Source organism: Cryptomeria japonica, chromosome 7 (assembly GCF_030272615.1).
Source record: "Cryptomeria japonica chromosome 7, Sugi_1.0, whole genome shotgun sequence".
Lineage (NCBI taxonomy): Eukaryota > Viridiplantae > Streptophyta > Pinopsida > Cupressales > Cupressaceae > Cryptomeria > Cryptomeria japonica.
In genome coordinates, this window is record NC_081411.1 from 713,073,125 (window position 1) to 713,097,628 (window position 24,504).

The 24,504-nt window shown below is 34.4% G+C and overlaps 1 protein-coding gene across 1 annotated transcript; it reads right to left on the reverse strand.

Annotated features, from left to right (window-relative positions):
- Nucleotides 1-6,134: 6,134 nt before the first annotated feature.
- Nucleotides 6,135-7,231, reverse strand: LOC131040271 (uncharacterized). The gene is made up of 2 exons (XM_057973169.2): nucleotides 6,749-7,231; nucleotides 6,135-6,457 (listed from the first exon to the last, which is right to left on the reverse strand). The coding sequence occupies exons 1-2, from the start codon at nucleotides 7,210-7,212 to the stop codon at nucleotides 6,319-6,321; spliced, it is 603 nt and encodes a 200-aa protein (XP_057829152.2). The 5' UTR covers nucleotides 7,213-7,231; the 3' UTR covers nucleotides 6,135-6,318.
- Between the last annotated feature and the right edge of the window lie 17,273 nt (nucleotides 7,232-24,504).

A 24,504-nucleotide genomic window follows, 5' to 3' on the forward strand; every position in this document is an offset into this window, starting at 1 on the left:
TAGTTTTTCTATTTGCATTGCTTTTCCAAAACTAGCTTCAATAGAACCTTTAACTTTAGTAGGCTTTGTCTATATTTTCTCATGAAAATAATACTCTTTGGCATTCCTCACATGCTTACATTCCTCCTTTATTTTCCATTTTATCAGTGATTTTTCAACCCTGTCTATCATTTGTTTTTCATAAACTTTACCCATATGCTTTTTTATGGTGTCAAATTTTAGCTGCAACATAATTTCCTTGTTATGTTTCCAAGTGCAAATCTTACACCTACATTCTATTGGAGGCTTTCCTTCAATTGGATTCTCCAGTGGCTCAATGAATGGATACTTTGATGCCCAATTAATTTGAAAATTCCTCACTGACATATACCACTCCCGATCCTTTTTTGATTGTGGTTCATCCTTTTTTGATCTGGTTTTTCTTTTCCCCTTCCGTACATTATCATCAATGGCATTATCATGCAAGTCGATTATATCATTCCAGCTAACTTGGGCATCTACCAGATAATCTTCTTCAAGATCATCCTGATCTGAGATATCAGGTTCACTACCATCTTCAACATGCAATGTAGGTTGCAAATTTTGTACTTGTACTTGTGATGATGTAACTTCCTGATTTTCACCACACTCTTTTCGAAAGCCATAGTATGAAGATGATGTTCTTCTTTTTGTTGGCCTCTCATGGCCTTCCCCACATTTAGGTTTCCTACCCTTCTTCCTATTTGACATCTCCAATGAAATAAAGGCTGCCAAAAAAATATCAATTTGTTGAAGAAGCAATAATAAACTATAAAGTATAATATATGTTTCATTGGCCCTACAATGTACAATCTAGATGTCTGAGGTCTAAATGTCCCGACTGACCACTTGGCACTAATGGGTCACCACTGAATAAAAATGAACTCAATAGTGCAAAAAAATATAGATAAATTCAGAATAACATTATAACACTTCAAAAATATGATCGCTCACCTTTAGGTCACTAGCAATCACCAATGCAGTCAACAATAATAAATTTTCTTACTCTGAAAATTTTCTATTGATTAGAATTCATAGCCTAGAACCCACCAGATTGTGTAGAGATAGATCTGATCTTTACATGTATTTATACCAATCCTTATATGGCAAATCTCGTGAGAATTTTATATGGTATACAAATATTTGGCAAATCCCGTGTAACTATAACATGACTTATGTAATTTTTGAGGTGATTATGGGTATCCAAATAATTGGAAAATACAATATAGTTGGCGAAAGTTGGGGTGAATGGAGATATGCATCAGCAAAATGCTGGGAGAATTGGGTCCTCCTAGTGAACAAATAATCACATGCGTATAGGCGAATTATGGTCATCTATTAAGGCAACCTCAGAGAGTGTAGGTGAAAAAATTAAATTTACCGTGTGCCCAACGTATATTGTATTGGTGAAATCCTTGCATAGAAACATCTAATTACAAAAAACATATGGTGATCGGGCCATGAATTTGATAGAAATTGATAATGTTCTAGCAACATGGCCATCCCCAGTCGGTACAAAATATTCACCACTAAAGTAATCTTTGGTCATAATTTCTAACCAGGATCTCCAAAACTTACAAATTTACAAAAACATTAGGAACAATTAGCTTTCCTAAGTTAGTTGACCATGGGTTGTAGAGGGATATTTCCTTATTCCTTCTTAAATAATAAAATAGGAATAGCTCATAGCCCCTCACCTTTGTCCAGATGTCCACAACATTCTTGTACTTATCCTCCAATTGGTCCCTTCCTGACAAATGTTGCTTTTACCTCCTGGATTTTGGCCCAAGTGCTTTGATTTGGTCTATCATGTCCTGATTCAATTCTCTAGCAAGGACATCCTCCCCCATCTTCATTTTAGCCTTTGATTTTGTACTCTTTGTTGACCTCCGTCTTCCTATCGAGCTAGATGATTCAATCTTTGCAACTAAAAACCCTTATCTTCCTAGTCTGAAACCTCCAATCTTCTCTAATTAACTCTGCCTACCGAAAGGACTTGAAGCTAAGAAAATTCAAGCAATTGCATTCAGTGTTCAATTCAGAATGATTAGCATTCTATTTATTTACTTCATGCGATCTTGTTGTGAGCATTAAATAGGAAAACTTTGGTCACTTTTAAAATCTGATATAATAATGGCTCATTTAGGTCTCCATGATGTAATTTCTCACTTCAGCACCATTGGTATAACTTACTCCTTCATTTCTTGGTATAGTGTTTTTTGGGGTATGTCTCTATGAGGATTTAATCGGGCATCGGGATAACTAGAAAGTTGTTTTGGCGATGTGAATGACCTTCCCTAATCAGTTTCTCATCAGTGTAACTCCCTCTGATACATCAGGTCTACATCGATGTATGTCTTACCAATAGTCTACCAAAATGGGAGATTTGGAACATGGTATGCACATCCATCAAAGCATAATAGAAAACATTTTTTTTGTCAGATGTCATGCTTATGAATGCCCTAATAGACATGTATGCAAAATGTGGAAGCATAAAAAAAGCATACAAACTATTTGAAAAACTGCCTAAATGAGATGTGGTCTCATAGAATGTAATGATAGTAGGATATGCACAAAATAGATTCGTTGCAGAAGCTTTAAATTTTTTTTAAGAAAATGCAATCAACAGGTGTTAAACCAAACTCCACGACCTTTGCCAGCATCCTTCTAGCCTGCGAAGGATGAGATCTTTGGAAGAGGGTATGGATGGCCATCATAACATAATTGAAAGCATATTCCTATTGGATGTTGTAGTTGTGAGTGCCCTGGTAGACATGTACACAAAATGTGGGAGTATAAAAAAGGCACGTGAACTATTTGACAAAATGTCTCGATGAGATGTAGTCTCATGGATTGCAATTATTTCAAGATATGCGCAAAATGAGCTTGTTGAAGAGGCCTTCGAAACTTTTAAGCAAATGCAATTGGCAGGCATAAAACCAAACTGCACAACTTTTGCCAGCGTGTTCCAAAATGGAAGCTTTGGAATAGGGTATGGACATCCATAAAAGTATCATTGAAAGTGGATATTTCTCAGATGTTGTAGCTGCAAATAGATATGTATGCAAGATGTGAAGGCGTAGCAAGGCACGTGAATTATTTGATAAAATATCTCAGCAAGATGTGGTCTTGTGGAATACAATGATTGTCGGATTTGCGCAAAATAGCTTTTGCAAGGATGTTTTCAAAGTCTTTGAACTAATGAAGCACTTTGGAATACACCCTGACCATGGATGATTTGCCTGTGTTTTATTTGCATGCAACCATGCAAGTTTAGTGGATGAGGGATACAAATGCTTCAATGGCATGATTGAGTCTTATTTGCATTAGTCCTACAATTGATCACTACGCATGCATGGTTGACCTGCTTGGTCGTGCTGGCTATCTTGAGGAAACTCTAAACTTTATTATCAAAATGCCAATTAACCATATGGGAGTTGTGTGGATGTGTTTGCTTGGGTCCTGTAGATCACATAAGAATACGAGATTAGGGGTATTTATGGAAACTCCTTTTTGAGCTGGATTAGAAAAACACTTCAGCTTATGACCTTTTGTCAAACATCTATGCGGACGTGGGCAGATGGGACAAGGTTCAAAAGGTGAGGACATCTATGAAAGATAAGAGGAATTCAAAAGATTCCTGAATGTAGTTGGATTGAAGTACACAAAATGGTACATGTTTTTTTGTGTTGGAGATAGATCACACCCACATACTGAGGAGATCTATGCAAAGTTGGAGAAATTGTCGTGGGAGATGAAGGCGGTAGGGTTTCTTTCATATTCAAAATATGTACTAAATGATGTGGAGGAGGAATAAAAAGATTTTTTCCTTTGCCAACATAGTGAGAGGCTGGAAATTGCATTTATCTTGCTAAATACAACCCTTGGAAAAACTATTAGAGTTATTAAAAACATTCAAGTATGTGTTGACTGCCACACTACAACCAAGTTTATCTCCAAAATTGTTGCACGACAAATTATTGTGAGATGCAAACTAGTTCCCTTATTTCAAACAAGAACGATATTCTTGTGGAGATTATTGGTGATGCCAAGTGAAGCATGAGAGATCTTGTGCATATTGAAGAACAATGATAGAGTTTGAATGACAATTGTAATTCTTTGTTGAAGAGTAAGAGATGCATCATGGCAGAGTATAGTGTTTTGAGGACATTCACAGGGATTAATGTGGGACATAGGTCATTAAAGACATGATAATGCAAAAGTAACAATGAGTACATATATGGATAATAGAATATAGGTAAGGCCAAAGGCCAAAGCCCAAAGTTAGTAGTTTTAGTAATGAAAACAACATAAAAAGTATGTCCAAGACCACTCAATACATCATAATAGTCAATAAATGTTGCATAACAAAGACAAGAGCCTTATACTAGGCAATGCCAAAGGATGTTTTCAGGCAGCATGAATAAGGGTTTGGACATGGAAGAATACAATGCTACAAGAGCAAAATGTCGTCAAAGGGTTAGAGTTGCAAGAATTATGAAATAGTTCATAGAAGACAGTTTGCAAACTTAAGTCAAATGAAGTATAGTCTACCTAAGGCAGAGCTAAAATATGCACAATAACATTGAACAGGGCATGAGTATACACTGTGGAAAGAGGTATTTTCAGATGATGGTGTTGTAATTGCTTTGGTAGACAAAATTGCAAAGTTTTGAGATACACACAGAGCCCATGGACTGCTATTAGTAAACTAGTCCAAAGATTCAAGGAGTCTATTTTTCATTGTCAAGGAGAGTCATATAGTATCTGCTCTATGATAAAGAGTATGTGACAGTCCAAAAGCCTAGAGACCAACAAACATGGAAAGGGAAAATCACATAGATTGAAAGACCATTGGGCATCACAGTAAGCATAAACAAAGACCACAAATGATAATATTGATTTATACATTGGCCTCTTGACTTCTAAACACCAAAAGATTGATTCACATTGACAGCTACAAAAATGAGAAAAAATGATTTGTTACCGAAATTGAGGGCAACTAAGAAAGCATCTATCATGTTATTTAATATATAAATCAAAACCAAAACCATAATAAATTAGTCTGATCAACTTGCAACCATTTCCTACAGCTAATTACTACAAGACTCACTCAACCCTTCATTGCTATGCTTTCAAAGATAAGTAGAGAAATCTATGCAAGAAAGGAAATCTTGGATGACTAAAGCGAACTATAAGATTGATCTTTATTGCCATTATGAATGTCATTAGAAGGAGAGACCAATTAAATTCCAAATTTTAAGAAATTACAGTTGTATCAATGATTGTAACACAACTGACTGCTTTGAAAGTTCGTATAGACATATCTCCATAATGCTCTATTTTTTATGGCACAAGTCAATTACCTTAGACAGTGGTATACGTCTATGGTGCAAGAATTTTCGTGGCATGCAAGATGGAGAAAAAGTAAAGAAGGATTATGTTATGTAATGCTATAATATCATTCGATATGAAGTTAAAAAAATGGGGACAGGAGGATTGCACAGAAAGCACAGACAAACATAAGAGATGAGTGACCCTTTTCTATCATTATAAACATGGACAATGTTTTTGTGGAGACCACTGCAATAGACATCACAAATAGAAATGAAACAATGGACACTATATCAGACATCACAAATAAAAATGAAAGTGCATCCATCAAAGCATGAAAGAAGGTGGATTTTTATCGAATAGTAAGGTTGGTCATGTTGTAGACATGCATGCAAGAGTTGGAGACACAAACAAAGCAATGAAATCTTTTGACAGAATGCTATTAAAAGAAAACATTTCATGGAATGCTCTCGTTGCAATATTTGCAGAGAGCGGATTTGTTGGAAATGCATTTGAAGGAATAGTAATGTAGATCTTTTTCATGAAACGCTTCTCCATGTATAAAAATAAATAAATGTATTAAATACTTTTATATACAAAAATATATCATATAAAATTATTTTTTGATTAAGCTTGACATTCAGATTAATCACTGTTTAAGAATGAAGCCTCCACAATAGTTCCATGCGAGGAGGAATGCACAAATTCAATCTTTTGAAAAAAAAAAACTACGCAATTTTTCTCATGCCATATAAAAGGAATGCACAAAAATATTCCAACAGTTTTCGATTCCAAATCACTAAATTTTATTATTGGTTGAAAAGGTAACAAATATCCTCCATTACATTTTATTTAATTGTTTGTTGAAAAGGTAACAAATTTAACGTCATGTGAAATTGAGAGCTGCAACAAAACAAACAGTAACGTTATTTAGATTTTGTATCATCTGATACAAATGTTGGATATTCATTTGATAGATTTTGTATCATCTGATACAAATGTTGGATATTCATTTGATAAAGAGGAATATTTTTCTTTGGTTATCACTAAAACTGGGCACGGAGCATTACGAGAGCAGTATTCAGTGACACATCCCATGATTGCCCTGCAAAATAAAATATATGTTTTAGCCAAATCTCCTTCAATTTTTTTTTTTGAATATAAAGTTTGCTATAAAGTTAACTTGCTAAAGCTTTCACAGAATAAAATTTCAATCATGAAGATCATTAAATTGCATGAATGCAATAATATCAATAATAAAAAAAAATTGAATTATATTGATGCCATAGTATTTTAGACATCTTCCAACAACAACTAATAATTCTGCATAATTAAAATAAAAAATACAAACAATATACACAATTATTTACAAAACTTGTGTATTGAAATAAATCACCTTCTGAAAGCACAATGTCTACGACCTCCCATAATCAAAAGATCTGCTCCCAATAGCTGCACAGCTTCACAAATCCTCTTCTGTGGCTTTTCTTCTCCTCCTACTACACAACTGGGTTTTGCTTCTATTTTGAGGTTCTTTTTGCATATATTTAGAGCTTCCTCCAACACCCTTTCTGAGAGTTTTTTGTAATACAAATTCCACGATTTAATATTTCTATCAGTAAATGCATTGTCAGCTATCTTCTTTTGCACATTAAGAATTGTGAGATTTATTGAGAAAGATGGATTAAGAAGCTTTGAAACCAATTCTTTGCAAGTCCATTCACAGGCGAGTATACTTTCCTCAGTTATGCTATGTCCTTTTCCGTCCACTGCAATTATAACATTCAATTCCTCTTTTTGGGCACCAATCATTCCCATCTCCATTTTTGTCTGAGAACACGCAATCATTCCCATCTCCATTTTTTTCTGACAAGATCTATGAAATTAATAGCTAGATTTTATGGAATTAATAGCATGATTTGCTTTCATCTATTATGCATGTGAAACTAAAACATGAAGTTTATCAATTTGTTTTATTAAATAAATATTTTGAAAGTTAAAGTTTTAATATTTGAAAAAAATAAAATATCAGAATTCATTGATCTTATAATGATTTTGCATGTAAAATTAAAGCATGCAAGTTGAGAGATATCTCTGGGCTTTTTTTATATATATTTATATATATATATATAAGCTAGTTAAATAAATATTTTGAAAGTAACAGTTTTAATATTTTAAAAAAATAAAATATCATTGCATGTAAAATTAAAGGATGCAAGTTCTATTTTATCTATTAGTTTTAATTCATAGAGTCTAATAATTACTAAAATTAAAACATGCAAATTTCCATTTTATGTATTAGTTCATTTTATGTATTTTTAAGTGAAGTAATTCATTTGTATTAGTGTTAAATTATTAATCAAATCATAATGTTTTTCATTTAATATATATTTATTTCATATTTAAAAAATACACAAATATATAATATTTTTAAATTTAAAAAATCTTAAAATCAAAATCAAATAAAATATTAAATTAAAGCTTTACAATATCCAAACCAATCAAACAATTTTTTGTTGAAAGCTTTTTTCCTCTGGAATTAATAGCATGGCATGCTTTTAGTTGAAACCAAAACATGCAATCATAATTCATTGATCTTATAATGATTTTGCATGTAAAATTAAAGCATGCAAGTTCTATTTTATCTATTAGTTTTTGTTTTTATTATTTTTTAAAGTAGAGATTTTGAAGTAAAGATTTTAATATTCAAATTGAAAAAAAAGTGAAATCTTAATTCATGGAGTCTAATAATTACTATGCATATGAAATTAAAACATTTAGTTCTTTTTTAATATTATATTTTTAAGTGAATTAATTCATTTGTATTAGTGTTAAATTATTAATCAAATCATAATGTTTTTTCCTTTAATATATATTTATTTCATATTTAAAAAATACACAAATATATAATACTTTGAAATTTTAAAAATCTCAAAATCAAAATAAAATAAAATATTAAATTAAACCTTTACAATATCCAAACCAATCCATAAATTTTTAACGAATACATCCAAAACAATTTTTTGTTTTTGTTATTTTCAATGCCTCTTTTTCTTCTTTGCTTTCATTGATTATGTATGTGAAACTAAAATATGCAAGTGATCTTATAATGATTTTGCATGTAAAATTAAAGCATGCAAATTCTATTTTATCTATTAGTTTTTTTTTGTTTTTAATTATTTTTTAAAGTAAATATTTTGAAGTAAAGATTTTAATATTAAGAAAAAAAAGTGAAATCTTAATTCATAGAATCTAACAAGTGTCACATAGTGACGAGTACTTGCCGTGTTAATTTGTATAGTTGTAATAGTAATATTTGTTATAGTTATCAATAATATTTATTAATTATAACTAATATATTGTTTAGTTAAATTTATTTCGTTTTATTTCATTTATCTTTTTTATTCATGTGGCCTTGGAGTATGATATTGTACAATTACTTATTATTTTTCAATTCATTAAAATTGTATAGTGTTTAAAGTGGTATAGTGTGAATAACACATTAACAACTATAGTGATTTGGAGCAATGATGGATATTATTAAGATTTATTTTATGATGGATATTATTAAGATTTTTTATTATACTGTCATAAACTCTTGTGAATTGAATTTTAATGCAGTAGAGGCTAATTGATTTTAAATCCAAAACTGTAATATTTTAAGTTATTCTTTCATAATAGTTAGTTCAATTTTTGTTATATTGGAAGAATGATCAGTGGAGGAGTATGTTAACTTATAGATTAACAAACATCTTTTCCCTCAGTGGCCAAGGACTATACAAATATTCATTGAATTTGTTGGTCCACTATTGTATAATAAATGCAATAAATTTTCAATGTATTTTGAAAGTTTGTAATAGATATCTAGATGTCTTCTAAATGAGCTAGGAAGTTAGCTTAAGTGTGCACCTTATGTAATTATTGTCAACTCTTTATTCTAATGCTTTTTTGTTTATTTGTGTTAATATATTGCTTTGTGCTAGGATACATATAATAAGTTCTTTTTGTTTGTACATATAACCACAAATAAGGTTTAGAACTATAAGATTCCATATTTTTAATGGAAGTTTGTATTTATATGCACATTTATTATTTAGTAAAAGTTTTTTCATATAATTTGTAAGATGAAATATTTCAATTGATGTATCAAAATTTGTGCCTGAGACTCTTTTGAATCCCAACTTCAATAAGATTCTCATGCTTCATGAACCCATAAAATAAAATTATAAAAGTTACATAATAACAAATTTACTTTTCTATTAAATTTATATCAAAATATTTTATTAGATGGAGTCATTTGGAGCATGTGTAATGGATTTAAACACTTTGTACTTAACTATTGTGAAGTAAAGCTTCAAAGGCTTTGGACTTTTTTCAAATTGGGTGTAACTCATACTGTTTTCCTAAACATGGTTTATCAATCTATAAGTTAAAGTTGGGTAACAACAATAGAATACAAGGAATCTAATTTTTATTGAAGTTTATAGAAGTCTTTTACTGTCTGCAGCTATATTTTCAAGGAACCATTTGATCTATTATATTCATTATAAACATCATCTTGAAGTTCCTCAACCTTTAATAGCCTTGGGATTATCATTGAGAGCTTTTATCGTTGAGAGCTTTTTTTGGAATCTATATGGAACATGTAATTAACATAATCTGATATTGGTGTATCAATCTTTAGTAGATTGCTCACCCAAGGCATCCATTTACTTACCTGCAACCTCCACTGTGATCATACATTACAAAATATGATAAGGCACATTACATGATGGAGCTGTATTACTAAATTAAAGATAACACATCATAATACTAGAACATAGATACACATAGAATAGCATTACCAAAATGTTCATCACACAACCACAAACAATTATAAACGAAGACAATAAATACAAATACTAAATTTTATGAACCACAAATGTAAAGATTTAATATATTATTATATTGTTTCTTGTATGGCATAAGACACATAATAAATTTTATGAGCCACAAATGTAAAGATTTAATATAGTAGTATATTGTTTCTTGTATGGCATAAGACACAGAATAAAGTTTAGAGTATTTTGCAGAATTGCTGGCTGTAGTTGGGCTTCTACTGCATGCCATTACTATTATGAAAACAAATGCCAACTAAAGTCCTCTATTAATTAGAGGTCTATCTTAAAATACTTGACATACAGATATAATGTGTACCTTTGAAAAACTATTAGTAGCATTCAACTTGGTCGTATGACAAGTTATATTCTATTGTGCAAATTGCTCAAGGCTTTGTTTGAGATGAAAAGAAAATATATGTTAACATCTGAAACTCAGTGCTCAAGAAAGAATATATATTATATAAAATTATAAGTAGAGATGAAACCAAAAAATGGAACCACATATAATTGTAAATGGTGAAGGGAGGAATTTATAAGATGGTTTAATCTCTCCTAAAAATTTAAATGGGAGAATGTAGGAATAGGTGTCAGAACTGTGTTGTAAAGATGATCTTGTGCATATGTCATTATGGAAAATAAACCTATTTGGGTAACCTACAAAAATAGTAATTCTTCATTTCTAAGATTATGTATTTGAAATTCCTAGCAATAAACATCTAATTCTAAAATGAAAATAACATTCATAACTGCCCTAGACATAGTTCACAGTTAAAATTGTTTGCCTTGACCTTGATAATAAAGCTTCAATTTTTACCATAAGGAGATTAGTATCAACAATGAATATATGAAACAGGATCTTGACTCTTTTAACAGACTAAAACAATCAATTTTGGTCGCTTTGACATCTTTTGTAAATACAAACAACTTCTTATAATTTTTCAAGATATATTGATTTGAAATCAAACCGGGCCACTTTATTTAGGATTTTTTTATCATATTTTAGAAAACCGTTACATGCAAATTAAATTAGAAAAATCAAAATTTTCACAATAGAATTTTCTACAAACTTGAGAAGATATTCTGCGCTAAGTATATACCAATTCATTCATCATATCACTTGTGCTTGAAAAGTGTTAAAACTATCAAAAATAAACTTTAGGCATGATGGGGACACTCCCAACAAACCATTGTCAGACCAAACTTATGGGTATTATTTATTTTTGGAATTTGAAATTGTACAAGTGCCTCTATTTCAACACATGAATCCCAAAATAAATCTAAATTTCCAGTGATTTCGATCTTTTCTTTGCATTCATGCATTTCACAAGCTCTAAATTGTAAAAATTTTGGCCATGCTATTATCTATTCACATACACCCTAAAAATAATAGGCATATGAATTCAAAAGCTTTAAATCACTCAAAGTGCATAACCCAGGAATTCTGTTGGCCTCTTGCAGAAATGGTCCTCTGAGAAACTAGGGTTGGATCAGAAACCATATCCAAGGCTTGTTGGAGCCATAACAAAGCAGTGATCTAATATAACAAACAAACATTGTTTAATCCATGGTGGGAAAAAATGGATCATGGAGGGAATGGAGCATTGAGAAACTAGGGTTGGCCCTCTCACGGAAATGGTCCTCTAAGAAACTAGGGTTGGATCAGAAACTAGGGTTAGATTTCTTATGGACTTATTCCCCTCTAGCAACGCCATAGATCGGGGTTTCAAAATCAAAAGCTGTCTCAGAGCTCAGACAACTGTTGTTCTAGGTATCCTCAGCAAAATGTCACTGAGAAATTTCAAAACTTGGATTCCTGGGCAAAAATGGTTGCGACAGGATCAAACTGCATTCCCATTGCAACTCATAAGAAAAGTATTATTACTCCTAAACAATCTCTGTACTCCAAGATGTAGCCTAGGCATCAAAGACCACAAAACTACACTTCTTTAATAATAGGATGGCCTAACAAGGTTTGGAGCACTTCAGGTCTGCCTAACAAAGATCTGCGAGCCAAGGATTCAAGAAATGCTTCCCCCTCAAGGCCCAACCATCGAGGATTTATGAGAAAGGATCAGAAATGGCCAAGGAAAATGGTAAGAAATCTCTTTGTACTCTCCTCAAAATCTCAAAACCCTTTCCCGTTAGGGCCCAACCAACAGGGATTTGTGAACAAGGACCAAAAATGGTCAAGGAAATCAATGGGAAGCAAACTCTTTGTGCTTCCCTCGAAATCTCTAAACCCTTCGCTTGTTCGCTTCAAGGAGAATGCTTTATTTGCGAAATGGTGTGGCACTAGTGGGACAAGCAAAGATATCGTGGAGTGGTGGAAATCATCCTTGCCAGACCTCATAGTAGTGAGACAAATGCAGAATGACTTCTTGTTTATAGAATGTGTGGATGCGGCACTAAAGCAAACAATCACAAAGGGTAGTCCCTTGTTCTACCAAGGCTCCGCATTCCAGTTCCTAGATTGGAAACTAGGGTTCGACCTAGCTCAACACAGATTCAAGAAAACTTCTATCTGGTTATCCCTAGTAGGCCTTCCTTCTGAATATTGGTGCCCGAAATCACTCCTTAAGATAGGGGATGCTCTTGGATTCCTGGTAGGGATTGAAGAAGACTTCTTTGAAGATCAGAGCGGGGATGTGGCAAATATTTATGTCGAGATCGACTTGTCTAAAGGTTTCTACAATGAGCTCGAGATCATCTTGGAGTTAGGAAGATGGAAGCAAAAAGTGACTAGATTGGGTAAAGTAGCTCCTAGCAAATGCATATTGAGAAACCAAATAGTAAATAATAGCTCTTTGGCAATGTCTATTGGAGTCACCAATCTCCCTTTACAGCACTCAGACCAATTTGCAAGCCGAATTCCTCAAAAGAGAACCTCAGAGCTGGACACTGCACTGGAATTAGAAGTTGAGATATCGATCCAAGCCCTTTCAAAGTCCTTTTGGCAGTGCTTAGGTACTATCTCTTCTCCTCCCTTGGTTTCTTTAGTGGCTCCAAATCCCCTAGCCCTCCTCTCCCCCTCCATTGGTCCGAGTTTGAGAACCAATGTTGTAGGTCAGGTTTCCTCGCTCCAAATCCCTGTTCCTCTAGCTTCCCCCCTCTCCCTGGGCTCTGGCCCTCATCTCATCTTATCCCCAATTGCCAAACCTCATTCCCAAAAGGTTGTTAGGAGTATATTCGGGTAAAAACAAAACACCAGCTTTTAGCAGAGGGGCTTTTAAAATCTTTTCCCAACCTCTACCTAAAGCCTCAAGAAGGAAAAGTAGCTTTAGGTCCAATAAGTTAAGGGGAACTTCTTGCGTAGCTAAACTCGTAAACTCCAAAAATATTCACCTTGCGAAAGTATTGCTTGAGGAGGAGGTTATAGAAGAGGTTCTTAAAGTAGACTTGGAGGCCAATGCAGACTTTTCCCTTTCAAAGGGAGAAATTTCCCACTCCTTGGACTGTCTTCTCCATAAGCCCCTTCTCAACCTATCTTCAAAAATCCCCTTCCCCTCCCTTTCATCCCCTCCCTTTGAATCAATCGGCCTGGATCTTCCTTTGGTTCAGGATGCTCAGAACCTTCTGTAGAATGTCATGTTAGGAGAGGAGGATCAGGAGTCAATTCTAGACACCCCCTTAGCAGTGCTCTACTCACAGATCAAGGAGAAAAGAAAGCTAGGGATTCATCAGAATCAAGAGGGCCTGGAAAAGCCAGATTTTGGCTCATCCCCTCCCAAGAAGGGTAGAAAATCTTTCATAGAGGTCAGATCCCTGGATGGAATGGCAGAAAATCAATCCAAACTATTGGATCTTTGGAAAGTAGGGAAGGGAAATCCCCTTCCTGAACAACAATAAAAATCCTATCTTGGAATGTTAGGGGCCTCAACGCCCCTAACAAGCAGAGGGTGATCAAAAGACAGATTCTTTTGGTCAGTGCAGACATAATCCTACTACAAGAAACTAAACTAGAAGAGAAGCTTGCGGTTGCCTTTGGGAATGGGAGAAGCTCCTCATTTCAATCTTCTTTGGAGACTACAATAGCATCAGAAGGCTTCTCAGGAGGACTAATGATAGTTTGGAAGTCCTCTCAAATTAAAGATGAAGGTATTGCTTCTAATAAGGATTGGATGCTTGTTAAAATCACCCACCTACAATTGAACACCTCTTTCTTCATAATCAATGTATACGGCCCAGTGGCCCCTTCCAAAAAGAGACAGACATGGTCTTCTTTGGATGGAGTATTGACCACCTTATCTGAGGAAGAAGTTTTCATTGGGGGTGACTTTAACGCTATCAGGAATGCATCAAATAAGAGGGGGGGTATCACTCGCCTAGGGAGTGCTCAATAGGATTTTAATAGTTGGATTGAGAGGAATGGCCTCTTGGAAATAGACTCAGGAGACTCTTACAAATGGACTAATAGGAGGAAAGGCTTTAGCAATATAGCAGAGAAAATAGATAGATTCTTCTAGCAAGGGGATCTTTCTATCTTTCCCTTCACCCCACTCTGTAACAATCTCTCTTGCTTAGGCTCGGACCACTATCCCATTCTGCTCACTTTAAAAGGCACCCAGGGATCAACCAGGACCCCCTTCAGATTCAAAAATATGTGGATGAAAGAGCCAATTTTTTTGATATTGATAGAAAAATGGTGGAAGGAAGAGTCCTTTGAGGGCTCAAAACTCTTCTATTTCATTGTAAAACTAAAATCAATCAAATAGAAACTGCTTCAATGGAACTCCCAGCACTTCAAAAACATTTTCTCAACAAAAAGACACATAGAAGAGAAATTAGAAGCCCTAAATGACAAGATTATCAAGGTGGGCATGGATCAAGAATCTTTTCAGAAGGAAAGATCCCTCCTACTAGATTACGAGGATATCCTCTCCAAGGAAGAAATATTTTGGAAGCAAAAATCAAGGGAGAATTGGCTCAAGATGGGGGATAAAAACACTAAGTTTTTTCACAATATAACAAAAATCAGAAGAAGCAAGAATTGGATATCTAAACTACAAATCAGAAACAATCAAACTTCAGAGGACCTGGAGGTTATAAAAGAGGAGATTATCTCCTGCTACTCCAATCTCCTAAATAACATTGAAGGATCCCATCTTCAGGACCAAAAGAAGCTGCTATCCGGGATCCCCAAGATTATATCTGAAGAATAGAATCAGAGTTTAAATGGGAAAATAGAAATGGAAGAAGTTCTTCAAGCCCTAAACCAACTTCCCTCTGGTAAGGCACTAGGGTCGGATGGCTTCCCTACCGATTTCTATAAGAAATGCTAGCACATCTTAGGGTAGAAACTCTTAGAAGCCTTAGAGTGCTCAAGAAGGTCAGGGAAAATACTCAAGGAGATTAATAATACCTTTATAGCACTCATCCCAAAGAAGGAGAAGGCAAAAAATATGGGAGACTATAGGCCTATATCTATATGCAACATAGTCTACAAAATCCTCTCAAAAATCATGACCAATAGATTGAAGCCTCTCATGAACAACATCATTTCAAAAGAAAAGACAAGGTTTGTACCGGGCCAATCAATTCTGGAAGGAGTGATTGTAGCACAAGAAGAAATCCGCACCCTTCAAAGCACAAATAGACTAGGTATGATAATAAAGCTAGACATCACAAAAGCTTATGATAGTGTAGATTGGTGTTTCCTTTGTAAAATATTGCAAGCCTTTGGCTTTGATAAGCACTGGATAAATTGGGTATTTGAGTGCATCTCAACGCCCAAGTTTTCAATACTAGTCAATGGAAAGCGAGCGGGTTTCTTCTCTTCCTCAAGGGGACCCCCTCTCTCCCTTCCTATACATAATAATGGGGGAGGCTCTGGGAAGAGCCATAAAAGCTAGTCATGCCAATCAACTGCTAGGAGTCAAAATAACTAAAGACTTTGTAGCAACCCATCAGTAGTTTGCAGATGATAATCTCTTATTGGGATCAACAAATGTAAAGAAAGCCAGACACCTAAATCAGATCTTAGAGATGTATGGTAGGGCTTCAGGCCAATTAAGAAACAAGGACAAAACTAAAGTCTTCTTCTTCTCAGCATCAATTTCACTTCAGACTAGAATTATTAGAATCTTAAATTGCAAAGAAGGAATCCTTCCATGTACCTATTTGCGAATCCCAATAGACAGGGGTTTGAGGAACTCCAAACTCTAGGATCCTTTAAAAATTAAAGTACAAAGCAGTGCAAATACCTAGAAGGGAAAATGGTTGTCTTGGGTGGGCAGATTAGTCATGATTCAAGTAGTGATGTTGGCTTTACCAACTTATCTTTTATCTATTTTATCCCTAACATCTAGTGCCAACACCTACATTATCAAGAAGATGAGGGATTTCTTTTGGCAAAACACTGAAGAGAAGCATAAGATTACAATAATAGCCTAGGACAAAATTATTAAGCCTAAACCAATGGGTGGCTTAGGCATCAAGGATTTTAGGTTACAAAATATAGCCTTGGGGGCCAAACTAGTATGGAAATTCATCCATAACCCAAATGCATCCTGGGTCAAAATACTAGCAACAAAGTATCTCTCAGATTAGAATAATCTAAACATCCTCAGATCAGGGTCATTTCCAAAAGGATCAAGAATATGGAATTTCATCATCTCTTGTAGAAACTTTATCTCAAACTCAGTCTCTTGGGATATTCATGATGGTTGAACAAGCCTATTCTGGGAAGACTCTTGGGGTGGTTATCCACCCCTGGCAAATATAATTCATATCCCTGCAATAGAAAACTAGTTCAAACAGAATTGGGGAGTCAGAGTTAAAGACTACATGGAAATAGTAGATACACTAAACACACTATGCTGGAAGTGGAAATTATTGGAGGGCCTGCCGATTCCAAGGGAGGACTAGGAAGAGCTCTTAGGTCACCTACAGGCAAGAAACATCACCCCTAGAAGAGGGGAAGATTCTCTCACATGGGAGCCTTCCAAAACAGGACAGTATAACTCAAAGGATGGTTACAAAATTTTGGTTAGCCCAGTAGAGCTCAACAACCACAATATCCCCCTTAAGATGTTTTGGAGCTCCAAAATCATTCTGAAAGTGGGCATCTTTGCTTGGTTGGTAACCCAAAAAAAATCCTAATAGCAGATAGGTTCACAAGAATGGGCTATGAAGGACCTTCTAGATGTATACTTTGCAAAGCACAATCAGAGTCAGTGGATCACCTCCTCCTGACGTGTCCCTTTGCCTCTAAATGTTGGAGATGGCTCTGTGCAAAATTAGAACTGATCTTAGTCTTGCCGAATGAAATCAAGCCTTTATTCCAGAGTTGGCCTCTACATACAAAGGAGAGCTTGCTGAGCCAAATTATGGAAATTACTCCATCATGCTTAATTTGGGAAATATGGAAAGAAAGGAACCGCAGGCTATTTGAAGGCAAAGCTAGAAATTAGAAATCAATTCTAAATTCAATAGAATCAGCAATAGTGGATTCAATCAATAGCAGAATAGCCTTTGCTCTGAATCAGTCTAAAGTTTTCTCTTCATGGGATAGGAAAATTAGTCAAAACTGGCAAGGAATCATTATTCCCTCACTCTCTCGCCATAATTCAATTAAAAGGAAAGATGCAATCTGGTCTCCCCCGAAGCCAGACTGGGTGAAACTGAATTTTGATGGGGCCTCCAAAGGTAATCCAGGCTCCTCTGGAATAGGCTATGTCATCAGAGACCAATTAGGAGCAATCATTGGGAAAATGGCAAAACCAATCCCTCTAGACACTAATAACATAGCAGAGTTTACCGCTCTACTATTAGGCCTGCAAGACTGCATCAACCATGATATCAAAAATGTTTCAATGGAAGGAGATTCGGAGATAGCAATTAATGCTATAAGGAAGAAGACAACCCCCAATTGGAGGCTTCAAGCTTCATTGGAAAGAATTTTAGAAATCCTAAACAGTTTTGAACACATCGAGGCAAAACATATTTATAGAGAAGCAAATGTAGAGGCAGATGCTCTATCAAAAGTTACAGCTTCAGAAACCTTTATTCACTGGTGGTCACAGGGATCTTAGCATCTGCAAATTTAGTTCGACCAAGCTAAAAGGATCAATCAGATAAGGTTCGACCCACTGCTTGCTAGCAGACTAGAGGAATGCATAAATCAAATTCAAAAATTCCTTACTCATCCTCCTCTTGGCGGCTAACTCCAACGATCACTTTCCTTTTCAAACTAACCACCCAACTAACCGTGGGATTCAAGGTGAGTCCGGTTAAGCTGAGTAGATAAACTGACAACATTAATACGGGACCTACAAATGTCCAGCTAGCGAGTGCCGCCTCTTTGTCCTTGCATGAGTTGTTCGCAGGCTAAATCTCTCCCTCCACATTTGAATGGATTTGGCTTGATTTGAGCATTTAATCCCCGCCACCTTCGTGTGAGCTTTAATTTCTTTCTTTTTCCCCATCATTTCTCGTTGAGTTGTGCGCCCGCCTTCCTACAGAAGAGTCCTTTTATTGCTTCTCTTTTTCATTTTGGCTCCACTGGTTGTTCTCTGGCTCTCCTCTTGCTTGCCCTTGCTCACGATCACCATGTCTTCTGAGCCCCCATCCAGTTTCATTATGAGTGTTTATCCTAGGTCCGTTTCTTGATTTGGTGTAGACACCCCCATCTCACTTGGTGCTTCTACCTACCAAGTTTCTTTCAGGAAGATTACGGACCTGAGACTCAAGCATCTCCTCATTTACTCAAACCCCCCAGTTCTTCTAGCAGTCAAATTGATTCTGGGGAATACTCATTTGAGCAGAGATGAATACCCAAGAGACAACACCAGCATTTTGTCCAAATTTGTGGCGTCTTTGCTAGACCAGAAGCTTTCCAAGCAATTAATCTGGAACCTTACCAGGGAACTCTTCCCAATTGAAATTATTCAAGAGCTCCAAGAAGTTATGAACAAGGCCTTACATGACTCTGGTGCACCCAGACCTAGTGATTGAATCCTTTTTAACTCTCACGGAGCTCTCATCAACTATTACCCATTCCTTTTGGACCCAAAGGATAAAGAATTGAATAGGCACAGAAAGTTCGCTAGTGCAGGGCTGAGCTACCTCAAATGGCATTTTTTAGGTGAAGATCCAGAGCCTGAAGGGAAAGAGGAGATTCTATTCCTTTTTTCAAGGATGAATGGCTTCCTACCTATGCTTGTTGCAGAAACAAATCCTAAACCAGAATAGAGTTGTAGAGGAGGCTCGAGTAGAGGTCATAGGAGTAGGGGTCATGGTCGGGGTTCCCCAGCAAGAAGAGGCCGAGGCCGAGGCCATCCCAGGAACCAACCTCCTCAACTAGACATTCCCTCCTTGAGCTAGGCTTTCTATGGATACCTCCTTTAGTTTTCTGGTTATGCAGTCATCCTTGTATATTTTAATTAGTCTTAAATTTTAAGTTCAAAAACTCTAAATCCATGTCGTTGAATTCGGACAATATCAGTAATTATGTTTTTTGCTTTTCTACACTATCAAACCTTAAATGGTTCAAAAAATGGCTAAACCTTAAGTTTAAAGGTTTTGGTTTGGGAAGGACCTCTGTGCTCTTTAAGAGCAGAGCTTTTTTGAATATCTTGAAATTCAGTGGTAATCATATGTATTTACTCTAATTAATGCAAATATGGCTTTGCCTTTATCAACAAAAAAAAAAAAGCTTTAAATCACTCTTATCTTTTTTCGATGGGATGTCACATCGGATATAGCAGCAATATAGGAAACCCAATTCTATTCACATTTCTCATGTGAAGTGTAGTTAAAAAAAAGATTCATTAAATTATTGCTAAGCAGATTTAAATGTCTACAAAATTAATCCACATTAGGGTTTCATTCCAGATTTTCAAAATAGGTTTTAATCCACATTAGGATATCATTTGCGGCTTCTCAAAATTGGTCTGCAGCTAAGAAGACAAGGTGACCCAGTACAACGAATGTCATCATCGGCCTTTTGTATAAGAAGTGTTAAAAATCACAAATAAAATTTAGCGATGAAACAAAACAAAGAAAAATGATAGGCTTACAATGGACGCTATTAATGGAAGCCCTAAAAAAATGGTTGAAACTTTTTTAAAATATATTCTTTAGAGAAAGACTTAGTGGTCAGGAATTATAGCATTTGAGCTTTCTCAAAAATTCTCAAAGGTGTTTTTTAAAAACACTATATACAAATTTAGAGAGAGTACAAAAAACTCATAGAACTATCATAAAATCTTCAGAGACAAAAATTGAAGAGTGTAAACTATTGTAGGTAGGTAGGCTAACTTGGGAAGGACGAGTGTAAATTACTATCATCTATAGTGTTTCATGAAGAGTGTAAACTACTATGGGTAGTCATCTATAGTCTCTGGCGCACATGAAGAATCCAGAGATGACAAAGGCCTGCCATTGGTACAAGTCTGTGTTGACAACTGCAGTGACACATACTCTGAATTGAACTCACATGTTCTTATGCAAATAAACTTCTCCTGAAGGTAGCTGGTAAAGTGAATTTGAAAAAGAACTTGGGCAGATCCACAGATCCTTGTTTTCATTTTATAAAACTTGGAATTTTCCTATAAGAATTTGGCTCCCAAGTTTTAATTTTTCTTGGTATGTAACAAAAGATATGCTAACTTTTGACTGAGATGAAGCACACTGATATGGAACTAGTCAGAGAAAAATGAGCATTTGAAGTTATGATATATAGGGAGAATGCAACCATGATTATAATAGTCTTAAAGATTTCCAAAAGATAGTTCATAAAGTATATTAACAGAGTAGAGTGACATTGTTGAAAGGTTTGATGAAAATACAATCATTTGATTATTACAATAGCAGTTAAGAAAAGATTAAACTTGATATATAATAATTTTTGGGATGTAAACATTTTATCATGTTACAGATTCAATAAGGAAGTTCAAACTATTTGAAACTGAATAACAAAAGGATGTTTAATACATATGAGGTCATTGGATTGTCCTGAAAACAAAATTGTGTACTTTATATGATATGTATCTTGAAGAGCACTAATTATTTGCTTTTAAAAGAAAAATTGTGTAGTTTATTATATGTACAATATACTTGAAAAGATTTTGATTGATACTATTTGTGCTACAGGTAAGTGACCTGCAAAAGTAACAAAACAAAAATTAGTTAATGTTTTTTTATACAAGTTATGAAATTTTGAAATATATGAGTACTTGTATAATATTGTTTGTATACCTAACTTGAAGATTCAATGAGTGGCAAATGGTTCTCCTCCATTTTTATAATAAAATTCTCTTGATTGAGTGTATAAGTTCCTTCTTTTTGTAAACCACGTACAACAAATATTGTTTTACTTCTATCTTTCACATAGTCTTCGTAAGTGGTTTCTTGCAGCTATGGAAACAGGTGACCGAATATGTCCTTTTCAATAACACATTCCAAGTTATTCTTGTTTTCTATTGTTAGAATGCATTTGAGGGAATGTGTAAATTTGTATTCAGTGTCTTTATTACACTTGTTGTAGTGACCAACATCATTTTTCAAGGTGCCAAAGGTGGTGCTGTTGTAATTGCATGTGGAGCAACTCGGTTGGAACGGTATGGAGAAAGCATTGGCAACTCGTAATACTCCGTATACCTATGATAATAAATGTTAGAATTAATTTATTTTGTATTTTTTAAAAGTAAAATGTATTGTACAAAAGAAAAAGAAATTGTATTTTATTGAAGCATAGAAATATTTACCTCATATGTTGTATTGAGCAACCTTTGTAGATGTTCTTTTGTGTCTATATTTGTGAGTGACCCAATGTATGTTGATTTGCCAGTGTGGAGCAAAGTATCTTTTATATTTGGTCATCGAACAATGTTTTTGAACAGCAGCAGAGGATAGTCTTTCATTTGGACACATTGCTCGATGTGTACAAAGTGATGTAGCAGATTTTGTTGGATAGACGTCTTTCAAAAACCAATTATATTAAGTATGTAATTTGAATATTTTAAAGTAATTAGTTATGAAAATTGTAGTATGTGATAAATAGAGAGGTTTAACAATATACCTGTACATTATCAAATTCCGTGTCTCCATCTTTCAGATGTAAGATGTATTGAAATGGCTTTCTTTTTGTTCCAACAACAATGGTGCCAAGTGATCCCATTGTGTATTGGTCCATGCTTTGCACAAGAAGTCTTATTGTTGTGTTTGGAATGAATTTATATTCATTGAAAACTTGACCAATGTTGTCAATGATACTTGCTTCTGTTAGTAGCAAGATACAATCACAATCACCATGGTCATATCCAGTTTTTGGAGAAATTTGGAAATTGGTTACTCGAATGCTTTTCCTTGAGATATCTTATGTTCAAATTTTTGAACCAAATGTTTTGTGGCATTTATTGTTATTGTCATCTCTCCTTTGTGGTCTGTCAAGTCTACTCAGAGGACTTCAATTGCATTCTTGATTTTGTCAAGGTTTGTTCTATATGTCACAACTATATCTCCTTCTAAAATATCTCCACTTCTGTGTGCATTCAATTCTTCAATTGAAATTTATTTTGGAGTTTCTTGCTTTGCTCTATAAGGTAAAAATGAGGCTTTCCTAATAAAACTTTGTAGTACAAGAAAATATGTTGAAAGCCAAAATAAGGATTTTGTAATAAAATTGTGTGATAGTAATTCCTTTTTAGTAGACTTTGTTTACAAATGAAAGAGGGGTTCTATGGAAACTTTTAAGCAAGTGTTTGATAACTACCCAGCAAAAATAATCTTTTAGAGAGAAAATTCATGACTTGTACGTAGTGGAGGGCTTCCAAAGTCTATCAAAGAGAAGAATGGAAAAGCCTTCTCGAGAGAAGCATTTATCTTTGCTAGGGAGCATGTTTGCAGACCTTAGGGTAGTTGATGCAAAGATAAAAACAATGAGCTAACACTATAATGACAGTCTAATGTAATAAGCAACAAAGATTTCATGAGGAGATTTTCATTATGGATGTGTGATAGCAAAGTGTTACGGGAACAATGAATAAAGCAATTACAACATCTGGAGAGCAAGATATTATAGATTATCTAATGTCAAAACAAGCAGCTAATTAGAACAATGTAATGAGTAGTGGTAAAACAAACTTGTTAAATGGTGCTATTGGTAGTGGTAAAAGAAATTAACAATATTGGTGTTGTAACCTATACAACTTGAAATAATATTGGTTAGATAAGTAATTACTGTAATAAGTAATTAATCTAATAGCTACTATTATAGCTTGTTAGGCTAATTAATTTGATCTGCTGAGGAAGGACAGAACAAGACAGTGATTGAATAAAGGCATTTGAGCCTTTTGAGGGACAATCACATTGCCAAAGCAAGGAGAGTAAAGGATTGAAGCAAGATCTTGATCATAAAGAGAACTCAAGAAGCATGTGAAATGAAGAGGACTCATGGCAACATGATCTAAATCAAAACAATTATATAATTGGTAACAAAGTTTTAACAGTGGCAATAACAATTGTTAGTCTATAAGCAAAGGAATAAGCTTCAGATTATGTAATGCAAAAGCGTGTTCAAGTCATTGTTGACAGTTTGAAAATTTTAATTATATCTTTCAAAGAATAGTGATTGAAATGAGCGAATAGATGTTATAACAATCTGTTTATAAGAAAAGTGTAATTAAGTTGGATATCTTTTACAACTATTGTATTTGACAAAGGTTTAAAATTTTTCATTTGGATTGAGTAGAAGGATTTGTGTTAATGTTTGTATACCCTTAGGTTTAAAAATAATTGAAGCAAGAACAGGTATCAAATGTTTCACTTGAGAGTAGCAATTTATATACATGGTTGTTCTCATATCACACTGGATGAGCTAATTGACCAACATTCTTTTGCTATGAGATTCTGGAGCATCCTCTTATGCAACATGTAATGGGAAATATTTGTCGCAAATTCAAAGAAATTGCATCTGACAAGTGAAACATGTGTACCTGTTCGTGTCTGTGCTTGTGTTTTTAGGTTCTATATAGAGAAATGTACAAGAAGAATGCAGGGATCTAATAGGTAAAAGATAGTCTTATTGATGGATACAATCTGAGTTTACAATGTTATAATAGTGCTAAGTAATTACTCTAAAAATTAATTAAATAGTAAGAAGGAAATTTAAAAATTCAAAACCAAAATTCAAGACAGTTTTGAAAAGAAAATGAATCAGTGAGAAAAAAGTTTACTATATGACTGAATTTAAAGAAATTAAATTTATATGAGATCATAATGAGAAAGGTTTAGATTAAAAGTAAAATTAATTGAGAAGTCCAAAATAAAACCA

What these genes read in the sequence shown, in the direction of transcription:
- LOC131040271 (XM_057973169.2), bottom strand. Translation starts at nt 7,212, where the DNA reads ATGGAGATGGGAATGATTGCGTGTTCTCAGACAAAAATGGAGATGGGA. An exon ending in AGACATTGTGCTTTCAGAAG is followed by an intron (nt 6,458 to 6,748) that starts GTGATTTATTTC and finishes TTTATTTTGCAG; the next exon opens with GGCAATCATGGGATGTGTCA.